Source organism: Micromys minutus (assembly GCF_963924665.1).
Source record: "Micromys minutus genome assembly, chromosome: 13".
In the NCBI taxonomy this organism is placed as follows: Eukaryota; Metazoa; Chordata; class Mammalia; order Rodentia; family Muridae; genus Micromys; species Micromys minutus.
Window position 1 is genome coordinate 7898944 of NC_137982.1, and position 23374 is coordinate 7922317.

General features: G+C 51.1%; 1 protein-coding gene across 1 annotated transcript; it reads left to right on the top strand.

The window, feature by feature from the left end:
• The first annotated feature begins 920 nt into the window (after positions 1 to 920).
• On the top strand, positions 921 to 21502 carry AIF1L (allograft inflammatory factor 1 like). Its single transcript, XM_080927429.1, has 6 exons — positions 921 to 1012; positions 1160 to 1221; positions 12321 to 12387; positions 14669 to 14710; positions 18453 to 18615; positions 21004 to 21502. Exons 1-6 carry the CDS (start codon positions 982 to 984, stop codon positions 21089 to 21091), a joined length of 453 nt encoding a protein of 150 aa, XP_080783555.1. The 5' UTR covers positions 921 to 981; the 3' UTR covers positions 21092 to 21502.
• Positions 21503 to 23374: the final 1872 nt, after the last annotated feature.

A 23374-nucleotide genomic window follows, 5' to 3' on the forward strand; every position in this document is an offset into this window, starting at 1 on the left:
GAGCTTGGGTCAAGTGCCCAGCTTCAGACGGTGGGATGAATGAATGTGCAGAGGGAGGAGCCTAAGATCAGGAGCCCTGCCCTCTCAAACATCTTTGCTCACCTTAGCCCCATATTATTCTATCTGGACCACTGGACTCCCCTGTGTGAGCTTGGTTACCTGCCCCAAAAGGACAGTCAGCTGGTTTAGGGAGTCCAGACTTGAGACAAGTCCGGGATGGGATTTCCTGGATCCCCAGAGACATGCTGGAGGTGGTAGCGGCTCCTTCCTTTTGTCTAGGACAATCCTGACCTGTGTCCACAATGTAACAATTCCGGGAAAACCCTTTCTCTAGAAGATCTTTCAGGTTGGACACTAGAATTTATGATCTCTTTCTTTACAAGTTCTTACCCCAGTTCTTGCATGTCCAGTCTGGCTTCTCAAGTTCCAGGCTGCTTCTTTACCACCCTAGAGGACTTGTGTCCCAGCTTCAGCTTCCAGACTTTTCTAATAGGCATACCGGTACAACTTCAGAGTTAGGGTAATGACACAAAAAGGCAAGTGTCAGGTACCCCGTGAGCACCAACACACGTATTATCTAAAATATTGGTGTCATAGTGGCGCTACCGGGCAAAGGTGACTGTAAGGTGACATCCTCTGTTGGCACTTGATCTTCACAACCAGCTCTGCGAAGTTAATAGTGAGATGTGATATTGTCTCTTCTGGTGACGGAAAAGAGGGCGTTCCCATCTTGCATTTTCCGCGTCCTCCAGTAGAGGGGCAGCGGCGGGCTAGGCGTCCAGCTGAACAGCGGGCTTTGATGCCCCGGGTGCGCGCGGCCGCGGGGAGGGGGGCAGGAGGCGGGCCGCCGGCGGGGCGGGGTGTGTCCGGCCGAGAGGTTCCTCCGCCCCTGGGTCCCGTCGCCACACGCCGCCGAAGGTCTGGACCAGACGCCTTTCCCTCCCTGTTGTCCCTCGCCTTGTCCAGAGTCGGGCGCGTACTATGTCGGTCGCACTCAGCAACAGGTTCCAAGGTAGGCGCCTGCTGTCCCCGCGCTGTCCGGCGCCGGACGTCCCTGGGTCGCCACCTGTGCGCGCGGCGCGGCACGCGCGGGAACTCGGAGGGGGAGCGTGGCCCGGGTGGTACCCTCGCTTCCCCGCCGACTCTTTGTCTCCCGCAGGAGGGAAGGCGTTCGGCTTGCTCAAAGCCCGGCAGGAGAAGCGGCTGGAGGAGATCAACCGGGTAAGCCTCGTCCCTGCGCAGGACAACGTGCGGGTCCCTTGCGCCGCACTGTGCCACCCCTTTCCCTAGACAAAATCAGCCCTTTCCTTCCCTATCCCTGGTCTCCTCCAATTGCATCTCCGGCCCCTGCCGTGTGGCCTCCAACTGCAGGTAAGTCCATTCCACCCCTTAGCTCTCTGCCTAACATCTCCGGTTGCAAGTTTGTAACTCTCTGACCAGGGAGGTGGGGCGGGTGAGGGAGCCTGCGGCTGGCGAGCAGGGTCTTCCCGGGAGCCCGCTGGGGACCATCTAAGGCATTTGGCGCCATAAGGGATCCCAGGGCCAGTGCTGTCTCCATAGACCACAGAACTTAACACTAGGAGTTGGCTGGCAAATGCTGGCATTTCCCTGTTGCCTCTCAACACACAGTTCTTTTCATCAGCTTTTTAAAAAGTTGCCCGAGGGACTGTTTTTTTCTTTTTTGCTGGTCCTGGGGAAGTTCTAGAAAGAAATCCTTCCGCTGCTGCCAGGCACACAATAGCAGCTCCGTGCGTTTGCTACTGAGCGTGTAGATCCCAGGAGATAAGGAACGGTGTCAGGGCCTCCTGGACTGGCAAAGCTCAGAGGTAAAGCCTGAGGCTTTAGGGTTCCCAGGATCTGTGTTCAGACGTGGTTGGTGTCTCACCTCACCGGCAGGGTCACTTTGTAGGCTGAGGAAGGCAAGGAGCCTGCATGGTTTGGGGGTCCAGCACTAGGAAGACAGCCCATGATGTCTCTCTCTCTCTCTCTCTCTCTCTCTCTCTCTCTCTCTCTCTCTCTCTTCTGTCTCTTTGCCTTTCTGTCTCTGTCTCTCCTTTATAGTGGAGACTGAACTTAATCAAGACTTTCTCCACGTTCTGAAAGCACCCTACCCTTGAGTTATTAATACATCTGGGGCTGAGGTATACTAATTGATATTAAGCCAGAAATTCCCTCTTATTTGCCCATTTGGTCCCTGGACACCCAGAGTGACAAGCTCCAGGTCGCTGACGAGGAGCTGGAGCTGGTAGGGTTAGGTCACTGGAAGTCGTTGGAGATGCAAGGATGTGAGGGCTGGGATCCTGTTGAAGTGTGTCAGCCCCATTCCTTTATTTCCATGAACTGCCTAGACCTAGATAGGTGTCTCTTCCCATCCACAAGCTCCAGGAGTTCCTGGAGGGCTCTGGGCCCTCTCATTCCGATCCCTCCCTTTCCCCTTGGGGCTTGTTCTATAGCGTGGTCTGGGGGGAGAGGAGCATGTGCATATGTCTGGGCTCAGAGCCCATGCCTGGTGGATTCTCCAAGACCCCTCAGCACTACCCCAGCCTTGGCTGCTTTTGTTTTCTGGACAGGAACCTGGGACCCTGACCTCATACAGTCCCCTGGGCCACTCCTTTAGACAGGTTCTGAGTTAGCTGACTCCACCCACAACCAACAGGACCCTAAGCCAGAGGCAGCTGGATATGGGCATCAGGTAACCTTAGTTAGAGGAGTCAAAGGAGCAAAGATTTGGGGCTTTTTATGCTGATCCCATCCTTGGGGATGCAGGCAAGTGAAGGCTTGGGATGAGGGGTGTTGGGACAGGTGGCTCAAAAAGGGGACTGGCTGTGACTATCAGGACCTGATTTTTGATGGTACTGATGCTGTGGAAAGTGGGCAAGTGGGAACTGTGATCTAACCACTGCAGGTCTTCAAACACCCAGAGAGGGCAAGTAGCTGAGCCAAGGCCACACAGGAGCTTGCTCTTTGCTGTTGATGCCGTTTTGAGATTTTTTCTTTAAGATTTATTTATTTATTTCATGTATGTGATACACTATAGCTGTCCTTAGACACACACCAGAAGAGGGCATCAGATCCTATTACAGATAGTTATGAGCCACAATGTGGCTGCTGGGATTTGAACACAGGACCTCTGAAAGAGCAGTCAGTGCTTTTAACTGCTGAGCCATCTCTCCAAGCCCCCATTTTGGGATCTTCCACATGAGCTTGAGCTGGTATAGGACCGGAGTGTAATCCAGAGTGTAGGTCCCTAGAGGAGTATGCTTGCCCATCCAGCTGTTCCCGCCTTACAACAGGCCACCGAGGATACACGAGAATTAGAGCCAAGAGGCAGGCTGCCAAGCACTGGCTCTGTGAGTTTCATCGACCTGTTTCACCCTTCAGAGCCTCCTTTGCCAGCAGGAGATAATAGTAGTGATTTTTTTTTAAGCCAGATGGTGTGTGTGAGAGACGTGCAGAGCTGGTGGCTGTCGTGAACATCGTCATTTGTTTGTGTGTGGGCTTCAGGTATAGGGAGTAGGCATGGAGGTATGCCAGGGACATACCAACTGGGCCCGCCCCTTTGGAGCCCCTGCAACAGTCAGTGGAGGAAGATAGACTCAGTTACAGGTGCCTCTACTTGTAGGTCCCAGCCTAGTTGGTAATTACAGCCACGGCTTAATGACAGGTCGAATTGTCTTCCTTCAGAGTACCCTTTCTCTGCCCTACCTGGTATGTAAATTCTGGGGGGCTGGGCTGGGCTGGGATGAGCAGTGCCTGTTGTCCCCATAGAAGCAGGAAACCGTACAGGACATGACTTTGTGACTCACTGCATGGGGATTGTGTGACCAGCCACCTGTTTTGCCCGGCTGCTGTCTTGCTCAGCCCTAGGAAGATTCTCTGGACCAACACTCCAGTTCTCCTTGGGGTTTTCCCCGACCCTGGGGTGGCTGTTTGTGAGCAGCAAGGTTTCTCAATCTTAGCAATTGTTATCATAAGAGGGACAAAGTTGGACACTCTGGTGGGGCTGGAGGACCCTGAGGGAGAAAGGAGACAGGAGGGCTACACATGATACAGCTTTTTAGAGGTTCATTTTAGTTTCTTCTTTAGAAATTGTTTTTAAAATCCCATTACATTATTCATGTATAAGAGAGGGAGAGAGAGAGTGTGTGTGTGTGTCACACACAACTCTGGCTGTGTGTGAAGGTCAGAGGAATGTTTGCAGGAGCTGGTTTACCCCTTCTATCGTATGGGTCCCTTTACCTGTTAAGCCATCTCAAGAGCCCCATTTTAGTTTCTACTATCATTTTCTGGTCCCCTGGGGGTGCTGGTGCTGCACCAGGCATGTTGAATGCTCATTTTTAACACCGTGTGCTACAGGTATTCTTACTCCCATTTCACAAACTAGCCAGCTCAGAGAAGTTGAGTTAATTGCCTGAGGTTAAACACAGCCACAATTTAGCCAGAGGTGGTGGTTTGTGCTAGTCATCAAAGCAGCTTAGGAGGGTTATGAGTCCCAAGGCCTGCCTGGGCTACGGAGACCTTGAATCAAACCAAACAGGATGAGGAACCAGCCACAGTGGGACTCAGAGTTTATACGTTTGCTTCAACTCTGTGCTTTGGTGGCCCCTTTCGTGGCTACCCAGCCCCCTCTCACACTGTGTGATGTATATGTGTCAGCACCACTGGAGCAAGCTGGACCAGGCTAGTACCTCCTACTCCCTCCACATAGCTGGCATTCCCCACGCCCTGATGGCATGGTAGGTGACCCCAGGCCAGCCAGGCCCAGCCTTATATGGCAATGGGAGAAATTTCCTCTTCTTCCCATAGGAACCTAGAGAAGCTGTGTGGCTGGGCTGGCTACCCCTTGGAGTGCCTGTGGCCTTCGGATGATCTGGAGCTGGGGGATGGGCTATAGCTGGAGCCTGTGATTGGCCTGGATCTTTGAACACACACAAGGGTGTGAGCATAATGATACTCCATGCCTGGGGTCCACCACGTATTGGCTCACAGATTCACCTCAATGGAGTGCTCTATCATGCCTGTGCCAGGCATGCAGAAAGAATCCCAGGGGCAAGGATGGTGTTACCCATCATAATGAAGAGGAAATGAAATCACCTGCCCAGGGCATTCGGACAAGGAAAGGGCAGAGGTAGGATTCAGATGAGGTCTGTCTGACTCCAGACATCACCGGTGGCCTGCTCTGGCCACAGTCCACCAGGCAACTTCAGCTTTGTAGTGACCCAGGCCTTCCTTGCTTATGTAGGATAAGGATCTCTGGCTATCGTCCTCACGTCTCAGCCCTCTTGGGTCAAATGAAGGTCACTTGTATTCCCTGTCCCTTTAGGTGCCTAATGGTTGTGCCGTTGCTCCTTTAACACCTGGGAAGGGAGCTGGGGTGTGGGGAGAGTCCAGACTGACTGTGTTTCTTTCCGTCTCTCCCAGCCACGTGAGGCCTTTGAGACTTGACCCAAGAGACTATGCAGGTGTGCCTTTTCCTGTGTCCCTGGCAGTGCCCGGCTGTCCTTGCCTGTTGGCACCGAGGACACCCATCTCTCTTGCTCTCCCCTTAATATATTATAAAGGAGATGGAGATAAGGGGTCACGTGGGTCTCTGGGGATTCAGTGTCCCTTGCAGGTCTGGCCAGTTGTGACCTTGCTGTGGCCGTGTCACGGGCAGCTGGAGATGGAATTTCTGTGAGGCCTGCTTTATGCCTGTGGTCACTGGGTGTTTTTCTTTAGCTGCCCCATCTACTGAGAGGACACTGTGTCCGTATAAGGCCCCAGAAGGGAATGTGAGCCTGTTGTCTTTGTAGGTACATGTTACAGGTTCCTGCTGCTCGCCAGTGTCAGGCTGGGCATTTGTGGCTTGGCCCTGGCCATTTGGGAGCCTGTGGACTGTGTCAGAGCCCACAGGATCCCAGCATGGTGTGTCTGTCCTTGGCATTCACAGGACATTAGCCACTGATGGTTGGCTTCTCGGGTGGTGGCATTTGCTCAGCCAAAGTCTGCTGCAGCCTTTTCTTTTTATGGTGGTTCTGGGGATGGAACCCAGAACCCCAAGCATTTGAGGCAATAGTCTACCTGTGTCCTCAGTCGATGTAACTGATATGAAAAGACAAGCCTGGAGGGTCAGGAGTGAGTGTACTTATTCAGAAAGGGGGTTGAATCAGAGCTATAGAGGGCAACTCGAGAGCCTCACCATTGCATGGGCTAACCAGCCTTTGGTGCTTTTTGTTGTTGTTGTTGTTTGGTTTAATTTTGATACATGGTCTTGTGTTACCTAGGATAACCTCAAACTCACTCTGTAGCTGAGGATAGACCTGAACTTCTTCTGATCCTCCCATCTCTGCCTCATCAGTTCTGAGACTGCAGATGTGCTCCGCCCCATCCAAACTGTCTGCAAATCCCTCAGAAACTAACCCCTCCGGTCTCTGAGCATTTAGGACGGGGCTGGTTTAGAGGAAGAGGGACTTTCTAGTTTGTCTCAGGTTGTTGACCAAGGCAGCCTGGAGCGAGGGTGGTGGCTGCCAGCATTGTCCCCTGGGGCTGAGATGGGAGTACAGCTCTGTAACAGGTGGATAGTTGTCTCTTGCCCTGTAAGTCAGAAGTTTGAGGACAAAGAGAAGCTTGCCTTTGAGGAGTGGTATCCAGAGGGTCCAGCCTCCTCTGGGGGTCTTCATGATCTCATGTCAGGGCATAGGTGGATGTGGATGGGCCCTCTCCTGCACAGTGTTCTGGGTGTGGCTAGGGGCGGGGTTAGGTGGTGGTGACTGACACTGGAGAGGAAGGCCAGCTTTATATAAGTCATTTTCAGCCATTAAGGGTCTATATCACTGTGAGGCCTAGTATAGGAAAATAAATCATCCAGAGCCACAGAGCACTGTGTAGATGGAGGGTATAGGAGAGCACCAGGCAGCTAGGCTCATCCCACCCCATCCTTCTCTCAGCCCTTTGCCCTGCACCGGGAGTCCATCCATTATAACTTTAAGGGGCTTGGTCACTCTGGGACCTCAGTTTCCCCAGCTATTGGATAAGGAGCACAATCCAGGTGTTGAGTTCCCTCGGGATTCTGAGGTTAAGTGCATGCACTAATTCTGCCCCTCCCAAACCTCCCCTGGGGCCTTATGAGCCAATTTAGCACTTCACATTTGTCACCTCATATTTTGGCCCTTTGTGGTTTTCTGAAGAAGTTATCTTGGGGGACAGTGGGTTGGATTGGGAAAAACCACTGGGACAGGATCCCCCGAACAATCTGCTGCCTCAGGAACAGTAATCCCTCCTCTGCCCCTTTTGGCTTCCTTCTCCCTAAAACTTGTGGCCTGGCCACTGGCCACCGTCACCTTGTTGGAGGCAAGGAGGAAGCTGGGATGGCCCAAGGATCTAGACCCTGAGGGAGGTGCAAATCTTTCGTAACCATGAACTAGTTCAGCGGCCCTGCCCAGTTTCTCATCTGATCTATCAAATGAAGGGGGAATGAGAAACCCTCACCTCTCCCCAATACCTCCCCCCTCACATGGTCTCAGGAGCAGGTGTGACAAGCTGACACTATGCATGCTAAACTCCCGCCAAGCATTTAGGATTGACTGGTGTCAGGTCGCTAGTTCACACTAACTCTCAAGGTAAGCCTAGGAGATAGCTAGGATCCTCTTTGTCTTCTGACACGGATTTTCACACAGCCATTATGTGAACTAGCTCAGGCAGTCCACTCTCTGGGCCCACAGCGATCTCATCCCTTAACCTGGCTTCAAGGTCCAGCTCAAGAGTGCTGCTTCTTAGCAAAGCTTGCCCCAGAGGCTGAGCAGGGATGTGGGTGGGGAAAGTTCTTTAGGGAAGGGAACCTGAGGCAACCTGAGCTGCGCTTGACCAAGAGCCTAGAATCCAAAGCCTGGAGCTACAGAGGAAGCTGGCTTTGAGCCTTTGAGTTTCCTCCCTGACTGCACACCTGTCTCCTCTGCCCCCAGCCAAGGACACAGCTGTTCCAGCCCAGGGTTACTTACCCACACATGAATAGGTCAGCTGCTTTTCCCACCCTGGTCACTCTGGTGGCTCAAACATCTGTCACTGTTGGCTCCAAAGGACGATATGAATCCGTTCCCAGAGTCCACTCCAGTGTCTGAGACACACAGCCACAGCTTTTGGGAAGCTGCTTATTTTGAAGAGAGGTCTGGAGGGAGTGGTGGAGACAAATGACAGGCCTCTGTATTCACTAAACACTCGTTCATGGAGTGTGGGCCTGCTTCAGGCCAGCCACAGTGCCTGCTCATCTGTGTGTTACTTTTCTCATGGCCGGGAGAAAATGTCTGATAAAAAGAAACTTAAGGAAGGGAGGGTTTGTCTTGGCTCTCAGTTTTAAGGGCTATATCCATCCTAGCAGAAAGGCATATCCGGGACTGTAAAGCGCTGGTCACGGTGCCTGTGCAGTCGGGAAACAGGTGATTACTGGCACTCAGCTTGCTTCCTCCTCTCCCTCGTTTTATTTAGTCTAGGACTCCAGGTACCCTTGGGATGGTCCTGCTGGTATTTCCCTGTTTGTTCCATGGGACGGAAGAATCGGGGTAAGGCCAGGTGGATTGGAAGTGGAGGCAGACTCACGGACAGGCTGCGTTGTTTTAAAATAGGTGTTTGGAGAGAGCCTCTATGATCGAAGTCTTGAGGTGAGGGAGAGAATTATGCAGATGTGTGGAGGAAGTTCACTTTGGGGGGGACAGAGCTGGAGTATCAGTGAGTTCAACAAACAGGAGACAGTGTGGAAAACAGGCCAAGATGGTGGAGGAGCAGGAAATGAGGTGGGAGGGGACACATTAATTGAATGATACGTAAGGTGGAGATATGTGATAAAAAATGCTTCCTCTGTGTAATGGAGGTCTCTCTCACACACACACATCCCTGCCCCCACCCACACACCCCTGCCTCAGCCTACCCACACCCCTACCCATACCTGCCCCTACCCTGGCCCACATATACCCTTACCCCTATTCATACCCACCCCTGCCCTGGCCCCTACAAACACCGACTCACACACACCCCTATCCCGAGCCACACTTACTTCTGCTGCATCTTGTAAGAGCCCAGTCAGGAAGTCCAGCGAGAGCGCTCCTCTGCAGTGAGTGCCTTGTCCTTGTTCCCAGCCCTGCTAGACTGTCCTGTTGATCTTGAGTGACTTGTCTCTGAGAGCAAGGACTGTGTCCTTCCCTTGAGCCATGGTTACCTGGTAGGAGGTAGAAGGCAGGATGGTACAGCTAGGCTGTGGTGGGGTGGAGCTTCTGCCTAGTGTGGGAGCAGTGTAGGCCCTTTGGTTCTCTCCCCTAAGGTGCCGCATGCTGCTCCTTTGCCTGTTGTGTGCGTGTGTGCATGTGTGCATGTGAGCACATATATACCTGTACAGTCATGTGAGCACATATACACCTGTACAGTATGTATCCACATGTATGCATATGGAGGCCGTTGAGTGTCTTCCTTAACCACTTTTTACCTTGTTTGCTTGCTTGCATGTTTGTTTGTTTGAGACAGGGTCTCGCTGTATAGCTCTGTCTGGCCTGGATCTCTCTGTAGACTAGGCGGACTACCTGCCTTCTAGGTGCTGGGATTAAAGGCATGCACCGATATTCCTGGCCTCCACCTATGCCTCTCACTGTATCTGGAGCTCATCAGGTTGGTTAATTGGCTGTCCAGTGAGCCTCGGGGATCCTCCTGTCTACCTCCCCAGTACTGAGATGACAGTCATGTGCTGCTACACCTGGGTTTTATGTGGAGGCTGGGGACCGAACTCAGGCCCTCACACTGTTTAGAGATATCTCCTCAGCCCCTTTGCTTAGACTTTTGTAGGCACCCCTGGCATCAGTGATGTGAGCAAGACAAGATGAAACAGTGAGTTGGATGTGGGCTAAGTTAAACTTCAGAACCAGTTAGCATCTGTACTCAACGGTGACTGTCCTCCCTCTTAATACCCCTTGTCTTCACTGCCCCAAGTCTGAAAGCCACTGACCCAACGTGTCCCTCAATGGACACCTGAGGTATCCAGGACCCAGAGAGGTACTTGGTTTGCTGGGGTCACCAACAAATATGAATTGTTCCCCTCTTGGTGTGGTAATGGAAGGGGGCAGGGTATGACAAAGAGCTTTAGGAGGGAGCTCAGAGGAAGGGCCACTCCACAGAGCCAGCAGGAAGGGGACAGCTCTGGCTTCTTAGGAAAAAGCATCCAGCTCCTGCTTGCTTGAAACTTGGGGAGCCAGCTGGGTCCTGGGGCTGGGACTAGAATCACTTACAAATCTTCCCTTCAGTTTCCTGTGGACTAAACACCTTCTGTGACCCCTCTGGTTGAGACCTGTACAATCAGAACAGGAGTGGCTGGGCAATTGATAGGATAACACAAAGCTGGCCTCGGTAGATGGTTAGCCAGATGACCCCTTCTGAAGCCAGGGAGGAGCCACATGTAGGAGGAATCTGAGCTCCTGAGGGTCAGATGGAGGCCACTTACATAGTTGCCATCTCTGCCTATTGGGTCCACAACAGCAGGAGCAGAAGGGAGCTGTCCAGATGTGTGCAGACTGGCTGGTGCTGTTGAGTGGGAAATGACACTGGGAACATTTTTATCTCTGTGTGATTAGGTATGTGTGTGCATGCCTCTGTGTGTGCACATGTGTGTAGAGGCCAGAGGTCAACCTTGCTCAGGAGCTGACCTCTTTGCTTGAGACTTGGAGCTTAGCAATTCAGCCAGGCTGGCTGGTCAGCAACCCTGGAGATCCTCCTGCTGCTACCTCAGGAGTGCTGGGAACTACAGGCTCAGGCTGTCCTCTCTGGCTTTGGACTTGGTACTGGGGACCGAACTCCGGTCCTCATGCTTGTGTGACAAGCACTTTACTAACTGAGCCATGTCTCCAGTCCCCTTAACTGTGTGTACTCTGTGGTTTTCGGATGGGAACTTTATCCACCCTGTTTCACTGCTTCCTAAGTGCAGCACAGTGGGCATCCAGACTGTGGTCCCTCATCCAGACTGAGGAAATGCCCAGTGAGTGCATGGGTGAGGAGACAAATGTGTGCGGCCATGGGCAACATGGGAAGGACTAAGTGTGGTCCACAGAAAACTGTTTAGCGGACTCCAAAAGGTTGGATGGGAATATTCCCGCCGTGTTAGATACCTAGCTCACTACAATCTGAGCAAGGTATACCGAGGCACCTTGATACCGCACCCTGTTAGGTGCAAGCACTTAGATAGCATACTTTTTGTTATTTTTATTTATTTATTTTTATTTTGTGTGTGTGTGTGTGTGTGTATTTGCCCACGTGCATGTGCACCACAGGCATGCAGTGCCCATCGAGGCAGAAGAGGGCATCAGACTGACTAGAACTGGGTCGCAGATGGCTATGAGCTTCCATGTGAGTGCAAGGAACTGAATCCAGCTCCTCTGTAAGGGCAGCTGGCACTGTTAACTGCGAAGCTATCTCTCCAGCCTCTTGTTGAGTCAGACTCTTGATATATAGCCCACGTTGGCCTTGAATGTCCTCCTCCCTTGCCCTCACAAGTGTGGGAATAGCTTTTTGTTTTTAAGAGGAGAGACCAAGAGTGCATCTCTTAGGGCTGTGGTTTAAGGCGGCTTAAGTATGGTGGAGCTCAGCAGGGTTTCTGACTGCACAGCACCAGCTTCCTCAGGTGCAAAGCAGGCATGGGAATGGCAGCTGCCTCCTAAGGCTGCTGGGAGATCTGAAAAGAGTCCGTGTGCCTGAGATCCGGCCGCTGATATCTGGATCCTCCCCGTAGCTGCCCACGGCACCCATCTGGTTCTTGAAGGACTCAAATATTTGTCTTCTGTGGCTTGTGAAGGAACTGGAAATGGGGATTAACGTCATTTGACGAGTAAGGGCAGAGGCTGAAGATGGCTGACTGAATCAGCCATTCTCTGGCCAGAGCAGAGCTAGTGCCTCAAAAGCCACTCCTGGCTCCACGTTATCCCTGCAGACTTACTGAGTAGTTCAGCCTTGATGCTCTCCTGGTGGGGAAGGTAACGCTCCACTGAACACAGAGAGGTCATTTGCTGAGGACATACCTAAGAAGCGAGTGGCAGCCTGGGCAGGTGTCTCTGGAGTTCACAGTTCCCCACATCCTGGGAGCTTGATGTTCTGGGGACAGCGGGGACAGCGTAGGGCAGGTTTCTGAAGTTGTTCAGTTTCTGGAGTAGATCCTCTAGGAAGCCCTGCTCCCAGACTGCAGAGAACACCTTCTCTACCACCAGGCTGACTGTGAATCTGCCTGGAGGGTTGGCAGGAAGCTGGCATGAACACTGCCTGGGGTTGATTCTAGGTGACCCCCAAACCTGTCTCAGTACTGTGTCTCACCTTTGTAGGAGTTCCTCTGTGACCAGAAGTACAGTGATGAAGAGAACCTGCCGGAAAAGCTTGCAGCCTTCAAAGGTGAGCCAGGGCTGCCTGCCCAACAGCTCCCAGAGAGCTGACTGCTCCCTCACCCACCGTACACAGGCCTCCTTGGCCCCACAGGACTGTGCTGCAGCTCTGATTCATCTAGAATGCCCCACTTCCCATCAGGCTTTGAGACAGAGTCTCCCCCCTCCCCAAAGAGTCAGGAGCAGGCCCTTTCCCCTTCCTGTGTCTCTGGGCTCCTGGATGCAGGCTTGCTCTGGCCCTGCCCCTTTGTCCCATGGCTGCCCAGTGTGGCCCAGGTTGGCTCCTACTCTCCCTACCCAGGCCCTGTGCACTCCCTGGGCCCCAGCACACAATCTGCCCTTTGTGAACAGTCTGTGCATCTCCCCCTCCCTGGTGGAGCCTCTCAGGAGCCCCTGCGGAGAATAGACATTTGTGTCGCTACACTGGGGCAAGGGGGCAGAGTTTCTGCCCATTGAATCCCAACAGCAGCATGGGATGAAAAGAAAACAGGGCCCAGGAGCCTGCGCAGGGAGAGGGCAGTATAAAGGTTCCTCTGTTCAGGGCCCTGGTGCTTGGTTCTCTGCCAGTGGCTGGAAAGGAGAGGAGCCTGGGCACACAAGGGATTGGGCAGACCCACCTTTCCTGTCTCTGGGATGCACTTGGGGGATGGGGACTCTGGACTTTCCAGAGGATATCTAAGAGGTCTCATGCCTCTCCCAAGTGTTTGCTGTGCTGGCATCTTTCCCATTCCAAGGCCAAGTACCTGTCAGTGTGCCTTGGCTGCCTCATCTGGTTCACAGCATGATGGTCTTGGCCAGGACTTAGATGGCAATCATATTAAAAATGGCCAGCAGGTGCTGAGTGTCAGCCCACGGAAAGCCCTGTTCAGCAATAGCTGGCATGCTCTGTTGGGCCAACCCCATTCCCCATCCTTAGGAGGTGGATGTTGAGATTGCTCACTTACAAACCAACAAATTCAGGTTTGGGAGGCAGGATTATTGGCAGAGGAGTCACATAGCTCACTTGAGGCAGAGCTGAGATTCAAGCCCTTGTCAATCTGTCTCCAGAGTCTCAGATCTCAACCTAGGTCTGTTTTCTTTACATGGAGTAGGGAGCAGGGAAAGTCTGCAGGAGATATATGCAAAGGACATTCAGGGCCCACTCCTCATGGGGGCCTCTGGGAAGCACAACAGCTCTTAGGGTCTGAACTCACATCGTCATTGGGAAGTAAGGTCAGGGTTGTTTAGCAGGGAGTCCTATTGAAACAGTTTTGTTGGAAAAGGAGAGACACAAAAGTCCTCAAGACATGCGTTCTTTCTTCTGCTCTCCAGATGGGTGTTCTCTGGGCACCAGGCCCATTGCAGGCCTGGGGAGCCACATGGGACAGGATCTGAGGGCTGTGTGGGCGTGCCCTGTACAGGAGCAGGGATAAGCACAGAGCAAGGAGAAGCCAGAGTCAGCAGGGTGCAGGTCCCTGGTGGACGGTGAAGTCCTCCCACAGCACAGCTGGGAGGAGACTCCAGGCTGAGGGGCCAGCCAGGTGGGATGGAGGAGACAGGGTGCCTGTAGTGGTGAATTAGTTATTAGTTAAACAGCTTTGGCTTCTGGCAGGTCGTGTGCGCTGTACCCACCCAAGAGCTCTCTGGATTCACAAATGAAAGACACACATATACACGTACACACGTGCACCTGCTCGCACACTTGGACATAAATAATTCAGTTAAGGGATGTAAACAGTTTAAGCAGAAGTTGTTTTAACAAGACTAAGCAAAGCGGACATTCCAAAGAGTGAGCTTTTGCTTTGTTAGACTGGAAAGAAGTTTTTATGAATATTCATGGGGAAGGTTATCCAAATCATCGTAGATCTGATCTCCATTTTAGGGTATTTTTCCCCATGATCCTCTAGACAAATCTCACAAGGCAGGTTAGTGTCAATACCACGATACAGCAATATCATGACGTCTGATCTTTGGAGCATACATACCCTATGTTAGTGTATGTGTGTGTGGGGGGGGGTGCCCTTGTACAGCAGGAGCAACCAGGCTGGAGTAACTAACATATTTACCCACAAAAGAACACAGTGACTGTCAGGATAGTACATCACATGCTATAGTTTCCTCATGGCTAATTCTTGCCTACCAGGAGAAGTTTTTGACTCTTCCAGAGACAACAGCTAAGATGACAAGACTCCTGGGTTGGGGGAGGGTGTCAAGGGGTCCCCAAGGGTTCAGTCAGCCCTTTCCAGTCACTGGGCTCTGCAGGGGAAGCTGTGGCTTCTAAGCTAATGGCATTGTGTGCTTGTGATTTCCAGAGAAATATATGGAGTTTGACCTGAACAACGAAGGCGAGATTGGTGAGTGAGGCCTCGGCGGCAGAAAAGGAGAATGGGGGCCAGGGTGGAGAGGAGGATAGGGAAGAAGATGGGAAGGAGGATGAGGATGAGAAGGAGGATGGGGAGGGTCGGGAGGAGGATGGAGAGGAAGATGGGGAGGAGGAGGAGGATGGGGAGGAGGATGAGGATGAGAAGGAGGATGGGGAGGACAGTAGGGAGGAGGATGGAGAGAAAGATGGGGAGGAGGAGGAGGATGAGGATGGGGAGGAAGATGGGGAGGAGGATGGGGAGGAGGAGGATGAGAAGGAGGATGGGGAGGAGGAGGAGGATGAGGATGGGGAGGAAGATGGGGAGGAGGATGAGGATGAGAAGGAGGATGGGGAGGGTGGGAGGAGGGTGGGGAGGAGGATGAGGTCTGAGAGCCATAGAATCCTGCAGCTCTGGGGTGGGGTGCTGGGTGAAACTGCAGAACACCCCATGCTGCCCTGATGGCTAGGCTGCCTGACCCTGGCATCAGGAGATGCTGGGGAGAGACTTCCATTCTGGCAGGACTGTGATCTTGATTCACACAGCAAAAGACAACTTCAGAATGAGTTGTTATTTACTTACATTTTTGTGTGTGCATATTTGTGTGTGCATGTGTGTCTGTGTGCGTGTGGTATGTGTTCAGACAATGTACAGGAATCTGTTCTCTTCTACCATGTAGGTTCTGGGGTTTGGGGATCAAGCAGGTTGTCAATCTTGGTGACAGACATCTTTACCTACTGAGACATGTCAACCACAGCTCCTTTCCTTTCTTCTTTTCTCCCTCTTTTCCCCCTTCCCCTTTCCTTTTTTCCTTCCCCTTCCTCTTTTTCTTTTTCTTTTTTAATTTTGAGATAAAGTTTTGCTATGTAGTTGTGTCTGGCCTGCAATTCGTGAGATCTGCCTGCCTGTAGATGTGTCTTCCGACATGGCCCCCTTCTCTTAATGTCCGTCCGTGTTTGAATTCATATTCAAACCTTTTAATACACACCAAATTCACTTCATTAAAAAATAAAAGGGGGCACTGGAGGGGTGGCTTAGTGATTAAGGGGGCTTGTTGCTCTTGCAGACAGCCTAGATTTATTTTCTAGCACCCATGCGGTGGTTCGAAACCCCCGATAACTAGTTCCAAAGGATCTATTCTCTTCTGGACTTTGAGGGCACTACACACACAGCACACACAAAACCCTCATACACATAAAAATAAATACATCTTTAAACATTTTTTAGCCTGGCAGTGGTAGTGTATGTCTTAAGTGCACTTGGGAGGCAGAGGCAAGCAGATCTTTTGAGTTCAAGGCTAACCTTGTCTACAGAGCAAGTTCCAGGACAGCAAGGGATACACAGAGAAACCTTGTCTCGGAAAACCTTGAAGGGAGGGAGGGAGGGAGGGAAGACATGGACAGGCTGGAGAGATGGCTCAGTAGTTAAAAGTGTGCACTGTTCTTGCAGAGGACCTGAGTTTAGTTCCCAGCACCAGTATCAGGTGGTGTACAAACAACAGTAACTCTCCTGGGGATTTTGCGCCATCTGACGTCCATTGTGGGTACTGCACTCACATGCACAGACCCATATACACATAATCTTAAAAATAACAATAAAAAATAGGAAAAAGGATAGCAATGGAAGAAGTGGAGGGGATGGGGGGAGGGGGGGAGGGACTAACTCATACAAAACAAAAACTACCAAGAGAAAGCTGGGTTTGAGTTGCTTAGCAATTGCTATCTATATGATTTTGGTGGCCTAATCAGTGTTTACATTTAAAAGGTTAAGTAAAACTGTTTTTGCATACTTCTTATCTGAAGAATGTGTCTTTCCGTAAGTGAGATTTTACAGTGCTTTACGAGCATGCACTGCAGACTTCAGGGACTAAAAAGATAACATTGTAGGTCACATAGGGCAGCAGAATTCTTACCATACATAGGTCACTAGGCGGTCAGGACATGTTCTGACTGTAAACAGGGCTCATGCTCTTGTCTGGGAGTCTTTTCTCAGAACAGACAACAGGGTATGCTGGTAAGATAAGGTTAGCTTCAAGGGTCACACACGACCTGGCTGTGGGCACAGCTGGCCAGCTCTTCAGGAATCTGCCAAGGAGGGGAATGCTGTCTCAGCAGGCAGTCTTCACAGCATTTCTTCTATTGTCAGTTGGCTCTTGACTCTTTGCCAGGAAGAGACTTAAGGGCCAAGGGGCTCCTCTCCCTCCTTGGACCCCTTCATTCTTTATCTTTCTGTCCCGCTGAAAGCCAAATCCACTCTAGGTCCTTCCATCTCTTAGCCCAGCTCTTCCGCCTGGGGATCCTCATGGTGCGCCTCCCTGACAGGTTCCCCAGCCTCCCACCCCAGAGCCTAGAGCTTCCCTTCCAACCAGGCCTGCAGAGGATGCTTGACTCCTGGACCAAGGTGCTGCTGGTTCATTCTCCCAGGGTCTGCTTTGTGTTTGCTGTTGTCCCTTGTCCTGTAGTGGCAAGGAGTGTAGACACTGACCGCCTCTCACCTCCAGCAGAACACACTGCTTCCTTCCATCAAGGTGTGGGGATGACAAAGGTACCAAGTGACTCACAGTCGAGCCGCTTCGGATCTTGTACAAGTGCTGCCCACTTCAGGCCTGCTCACAGTCCTGGGATCTGCCCCTTCCCGCCCTTCTTTTACTGATCCATTGTTCACTGTGAACAGTATCCAGGAAATAGCCTCAGATGGTAGTGGGAGCCCTGAGGTCAGGCTGAGGCTCCTGGGGTGGGGTGGAGTGACTCTTTTGGTGCCTCCCTTGTTTTTCTTCTAGTTTCTTCTTTTGTTGCATTTCCTGCTCTGAGGGGGTAATTTTGGCTCCCTGTCCCTTCTCTCCTAGGGAGAGTCTTAGAACAGTGGGGGGAGGGGGGGAGTGGCAGGTGGCCATGGTCTCCACTATGGTGTACCAGAGAAAGACTGACTTTCAATGCCTGGGGTCAGGCTCACTCCCAGGCACCTTGGCTATCCCAGAACACCTGCTGGGGCAGCATTTCATTTATCACGAGCCTAACAACCAACCATTTCTTCCTTTCTCTTTTTCCTTCAAACTGATTGTGTGTGGGGGGCAGGGGTACACATATACATGTACACCTGAGTATAGCTGTATGTAGAGGATAAAGGTCAGCATCAGCAGGGGTCTTTTCAATTTCCCCCCCTCCTTTTTTTTTTTTTTTTTGCTTACTGATTTGGCCAGGCTGGGTCCCCTTGTCAGTCTCCCCAACCCTGTGATTGTAGGCTTGTGCTAGTGTGCCTGAATATTTACTTAGGTTCTGGGGCATTGAAGCTTCATTCCTCATGTTTGTACGACAAGCCGCTTCCTAACTGAGTTGTCTCCCTAGGCCTTCCTCATTATGTAGCCCAATATGTGCGTTGGCCTAATATGTGCAGTGATCCTTCTGCCCCAGACTTTGAACTGCTGGGATTGTAGACGCGTACCACCCGTCATCCCAGAGAGCTGAAGCAGTCCTCTCCAGGACCCCCCAGTCAAAAAGAACAAAGAGTGATTTCAGCCCATCTGACTCTAGAAGCCCAGGTCCCCCACCTGCTGGCCTTTACTGCCTCTTAGGAAAACAAGGAGGGCTCATCCTTGTCTCCCCAGGGAGTCATCATTGTTTTCTGCAGGGAAAGGCGGTCACTGAGAATTGTGTGTGCAGCAGTGGCCCATCCCTGGCTCCCTCCAGGGCCTCAGGGTCCTGTGTCCACTCAACAGATCTGCTTTTCCTCCTGGCAGATCTGATGTCTTTAAAGAGGATGATGGAGAAGTTGGGAGTCCCCAAGACCCATCTGGAGATGAAGAAGATGATCTCGGAGGTGACAGGGGGTGTCAGTGACACCATCTCCTACCGAGACTTTGTGAACATGATGCTGGGCAAACGGTCAGCTGTCCTCAAGCTGTGAGTACCTCTTCACCTCATGGTGTCTCAAAGGCAAGGGCATCCTGTGGGAAAGAGGGCCCCAGCTCAGGACACCTCAGCCATCTCCTAGTGGGCGGACAGTTCACTGTGCTCCCTGCTGAGTGAGGAGCTAGAGTTTCCTTAGGAGAGGTTAGCCTGTATTGGGGGTGCACAGCAACCCCAAGATTGGAGGCTTCACCAATCAATGACCAAAGTGGTGACAGCACCAAATCTATTCTTATTTTTCCCCAAGTTTTGAGACAGGGTCTTCAGGGTCTTCAGTGTCTTAACCGTGTACCCCCAGATAACCCTGGTTGGCCTGTTACTCACTATGTAGCCTAGGCTTGCCTTAAAAGTCATGGCAATTCTCCTGTTTCAACCTCCCAAATACTGAGATTATAGGTGTGCAATATCACACCTGACTATGATCACTTCCTTGGAATCAAATCTAGGCCTCATACATGGTAGGAAAATGCTCCAGCCATTTTATTGTCTATCCCTATGGTCAACATGTTCTGAACCTCAGTTTCCTCATTTATTCATTTATTTATGTGAGCACCCTGTCGCTGTCTCCAGACACACCAGAAGAGAGCATCAGATCCCATTACAGATGGCTGTGAGCCACCATGTTGTTGCCCGGAATTGAACTCAGGACCTCTGGAAGAACTGTCAGTGCTCTTAACCACTGAGCCATCTCTCCATATCAGTTTCCTCATTTATAAAGCATATTTTTGCTCCCTTTGATTGTCGAGTGGACAGTTTATAATCAGCTGGACATGTTAAGGCCGTCTATATTTTTAGTACTAAGGCAGTAGATGCAGGAAGGATAGGAGTTTCAGTATATCGTCAGTTTAAGGCCAGCATGTGCTATATGAGACCCATCTCTGATGGCTTTTACCACCTCCCTTTCTAAAACAGTCAGTTCTAGTTTGAATCCTGACACTGACCCTTGTTCCTTAAGGACTCTAATGGGCAGGTTATCTTGTTATCTTGTCCTTGAACTTGGTTTCATTTGTGTGTGGGGGGGGGGGGCGTATTTTACTGTATAAGTCAGTCTGACTTTAGCTTTGGAATCCTGCCTCCAGCTCTCACGAGCCAGAATTACCATGGCTCCTGGTTGCTTCTCAATGTCTTCCATTGAAAGTGAAGATGGTAACACATGAATCAGTGTCCTGAGAGCCAGTGAGACGAGATGATTTCAGCCTAGTGCACAGTTGGTGGCAAACATAGCTTTATGGCTATTCCTCTCACTAATGCAGGAGCTTGCTTGGCTTGGGCGATAGCAGTCAGTAAATGGCACGGCCTGAGTTTGGTTCCGAGAACCACAGCAAAAGCTGGGATGGTGGCTGTATCCCAGCATTTACAGTGTGGATACAGGTGGAGCCTTGGCCAGACACCATATTTAGCACGTTCCAGACCACCAAAATAAAATGAGGTGGCACCGAGGAATGCTCCCTGAGATTGCTTCTGGCTTTCACACACACGTACATGCTCATTCGAGGTGATTGTCGAGGGCCAAGGAAGCCAAGAGACTGGCTTCTGAGCCCGTGTTCCAATGTGGCCAGAGCTTGTGGTGTGCCCATTTGTATATAAACATGCACAGGTTGAGTGTTTGTCTTGAGTCAGTAGTCCTGGGAGTAGTAGGCCTGCACTGAAATGTAGGCAGTCTTCCAGAAAGGCTGAGTTTTGACACTACCTTGTCTCCTCCCCAGGACTGGATTTGTAGCACAGTGGAGCAGAGCTTTGATTTGTTTTGGAAATAGAGCCTTTCTTTCCTTCTTTCTTTCTTTTTTCCTTTCTTTCTTTCTTTCTTAGAGTTTTTCTTTCTTCTTTTTTCCTTCCTTTCTTTCTTCCTTCTTTCCTTCCTTTCTTTTTCTTTCTTCCTTTCTTTTTTTGCAATAGGCTCTTTGTTATGTGTGTGGTCTTGTCTGGCCTGGAACTCTATGTAGACCCAGTTGGTCTTGAACTCACAGAGATCTGTTTGCTTTTGCCTCCCAAGAGCTGGGATTAAAGGCGTGGGCCACCACAAGTGGCCAATGGGGACTTTTTAAAACAGATCTGATAGTATTTTGGGGCCCAGCTCTGGCCCAGCCCACTCTTCTCCTGACAGCTTGGATAGGGAAGGTATATGGCCTGGAAGCTGTAGGCGTAGATGGTTGTCCTTTCTTCCACCTCAGACCGGCTGAGCAATTGGGGTTGGGGAGCCCCAACTGCTATTTTTGTGCCTGTTTTTTTTTTTCTTCTATGAAGTAGGATCACCAACTGGCCCTTCCCCCAGGGGCCCAGGGGCATTCTGTTGAGGACCCTGAAGAGGGAAGGCTGGGGTGCTTTCTGTATTTGAGGAGGGGTGTTAATCCTTTTGTTTTCTTTTCTTCATCTCCAATCCAGGGTCATGATGTTTGAAGGAAAAGCCAATGAGAGCAGCCCAAAGCCAGCCGGCCCACCTCCAGAGAGAGACATTGCCAGCCTGCCTTGAGGATCCACCTGGACCTTCCAGGCTGCCATCCTTGTCCCTGCCTCTCCCTTCTGTTTTCTCTGCCATCTCCACTCATTGTGATGTCTCATGTGTTTTGTCCCAGTGGACTCATTTTCTTTTTCATTTCCATTTCTTTATGGAAGCACATGTTACCTGACTTAATGAGGCTGGGAATTCTGAGCCTCAGGCCCCTCTGCTCCCTGCTGCCCTGCCCTCTCTACACAGAAGGGCTGACATCAAACCAAAAAAACAGAGAGGGTAGCAAGGCTGCAAACCCCATTCCCGTGTTTGAAGAGGGCCCTGTCGGTCTGTTCATCTTTCAAGGTTTCTAAACTAAATTCAGGCTGCAGGTTCGGCCCTGGTGGGTCCCTCCCCTTCTCCGACTCTCAGAAGATCTAGAACAGGCACAAAGCTCCAGGGCTCCCTAGTGTCGTAGGGACACATTTCCAGTGCTGCTGGATCTTCTAGCAACAGCCACCCAGTGCCTAGAGACACAACTGATTCCCCTTGGTTCTTGTCCCTGCCCATTCTCAGCAGTGTGACACAAGGCGGGGAGAAAAGAACAACCTCTGAGGTCCTGCAGAGGAACCAGAAGGAACCACACCTTTACCGACAGCTCAGAGGGACAGTGGAACTACACTGTCCCTTGCTAGGGCAGTAGAAGGGGTTTGGAGGCAGAGGTGCGGACAGTGGTGTGGGGAAGTCCTACTTTCAGGGAGGATGCTGAAGGCACCAGGGTAGAAAAGGAGACAAGTGTTGAACTTCAAACAGAGAAACAGGCTGATTGCACAGTGCCCCCAACCTAGCTATTTACCTTCCCACTTCACTTGTTCTGCCCTTCTCTTCCTCAGCAGTTATTTATGGAGCATGTATTACAAGCTTTAAGTCTTCCTGCTTTGTCTCCATGTGTGCTATGTCCAACTCCTAGCTCCCTTTTTCACTTCCCTTAAGACCTGGAGCCTGGGGCTTAGATGGAGGTCACCTGACAGATTTTAGCTGGGCCAGGCCTTCCACTTCTCTGCTGGCCTCAGGGGTTAAGTGCCTTGCTTAACTGATGGTCTGTTGGCGCCATCAGCGAGTGTGGACTGGAGCCCTGCTCTAAACTGCATTGGTCAAAGGAAAGGGCAGGGGGCCCTATCTCTCAGCCTGATCCTTGAGGAAGGTGTAATCTCCACTGAACACTTTGGGTCAGGACTCATCCTCCTAAGGGCCTCCAAGTCGGCAATGTGAGTCTAGTAAGGCTTTTGCAGATTGGCTTCCTTACAGCTTCTTGATGGTCCTCAGAAATCATATCCAAGAATTCCTGCAGCAAAGTATCAAATGTGGCCCATCTTACCCAAGTGGGGACTCTCAGCCTTGCCCCTGACTGTGTGTGTTCTGGAACTGTTCACTCTGGGCAGTCAGAACAAGATACAGTCACTCATCAAACATATTTATCAAGCACCTGCTCTATGCCACAAGTCCGGAACCCAGCAGTGAAATGTATGTCTGCTGGGGAGTCACACCCAGCCAGTGACAGTGTGATGTTAGGAAATAAGGGATGAGACCAGAGGTGAGTGCTGTGTAGTTCCAGAATTCCAGCTGGCCTCATGACTTGGCAAGTGTCAGAGGAGCTTCTGTAAATCTCTTAAGTGGAAAAAGACAGGGAAGCATTGAGCTAGTGCGGTTTTCCTGTGGCTCCTTAGTGTTCCACAGTCCAGTACCCAGGGTGCTGTTCCCACAGCAACGTGAGAGAGTGAGGCAAACGGCATGGAATGGCTAGCTCCAGTTCATCCTCTGGTCTCAACCAGTTCAGTTCAGGAGAAGAGCCATTTAGCTATGACTGGCTGATTTTCAGCCTAAGGAGCTGCTTCAAATGCAAAGTTAAAGTTTAAGCCCCACATTCCTTCCTATAAATATAAAATCCCATCTATCCTTACCCCACCTTTGTTTTTTGTTTTTTTTTTTTTTTTTAAGATTAGCATCTCTGCCTCCATTCCTTCTCTTACTGGGCTGGAACCTTAGACTGCATTATTGTATCACTATTTTCTGTGACAGGAAGGCAGCGTCAGCCGGGCTCAATGGGCTTATATACCACCTCCATAAAGGCGTGTGCCTCTGACCTCTACAAAGTACAGAAAGAGGCTCTCTAATTAGGAGGCCATCTTCCGTGGTCTGTGGATCAATCTGGGAAGATAGGCTTAAGAATAACCCTTTAATGGGGAAGTTGGCATATATTTCAAGTTGTGCCTGTTGGTTGCAGGGTTCTTAACCTCTCTAGTTAAGGGCTTAGCTTTTTTGGGA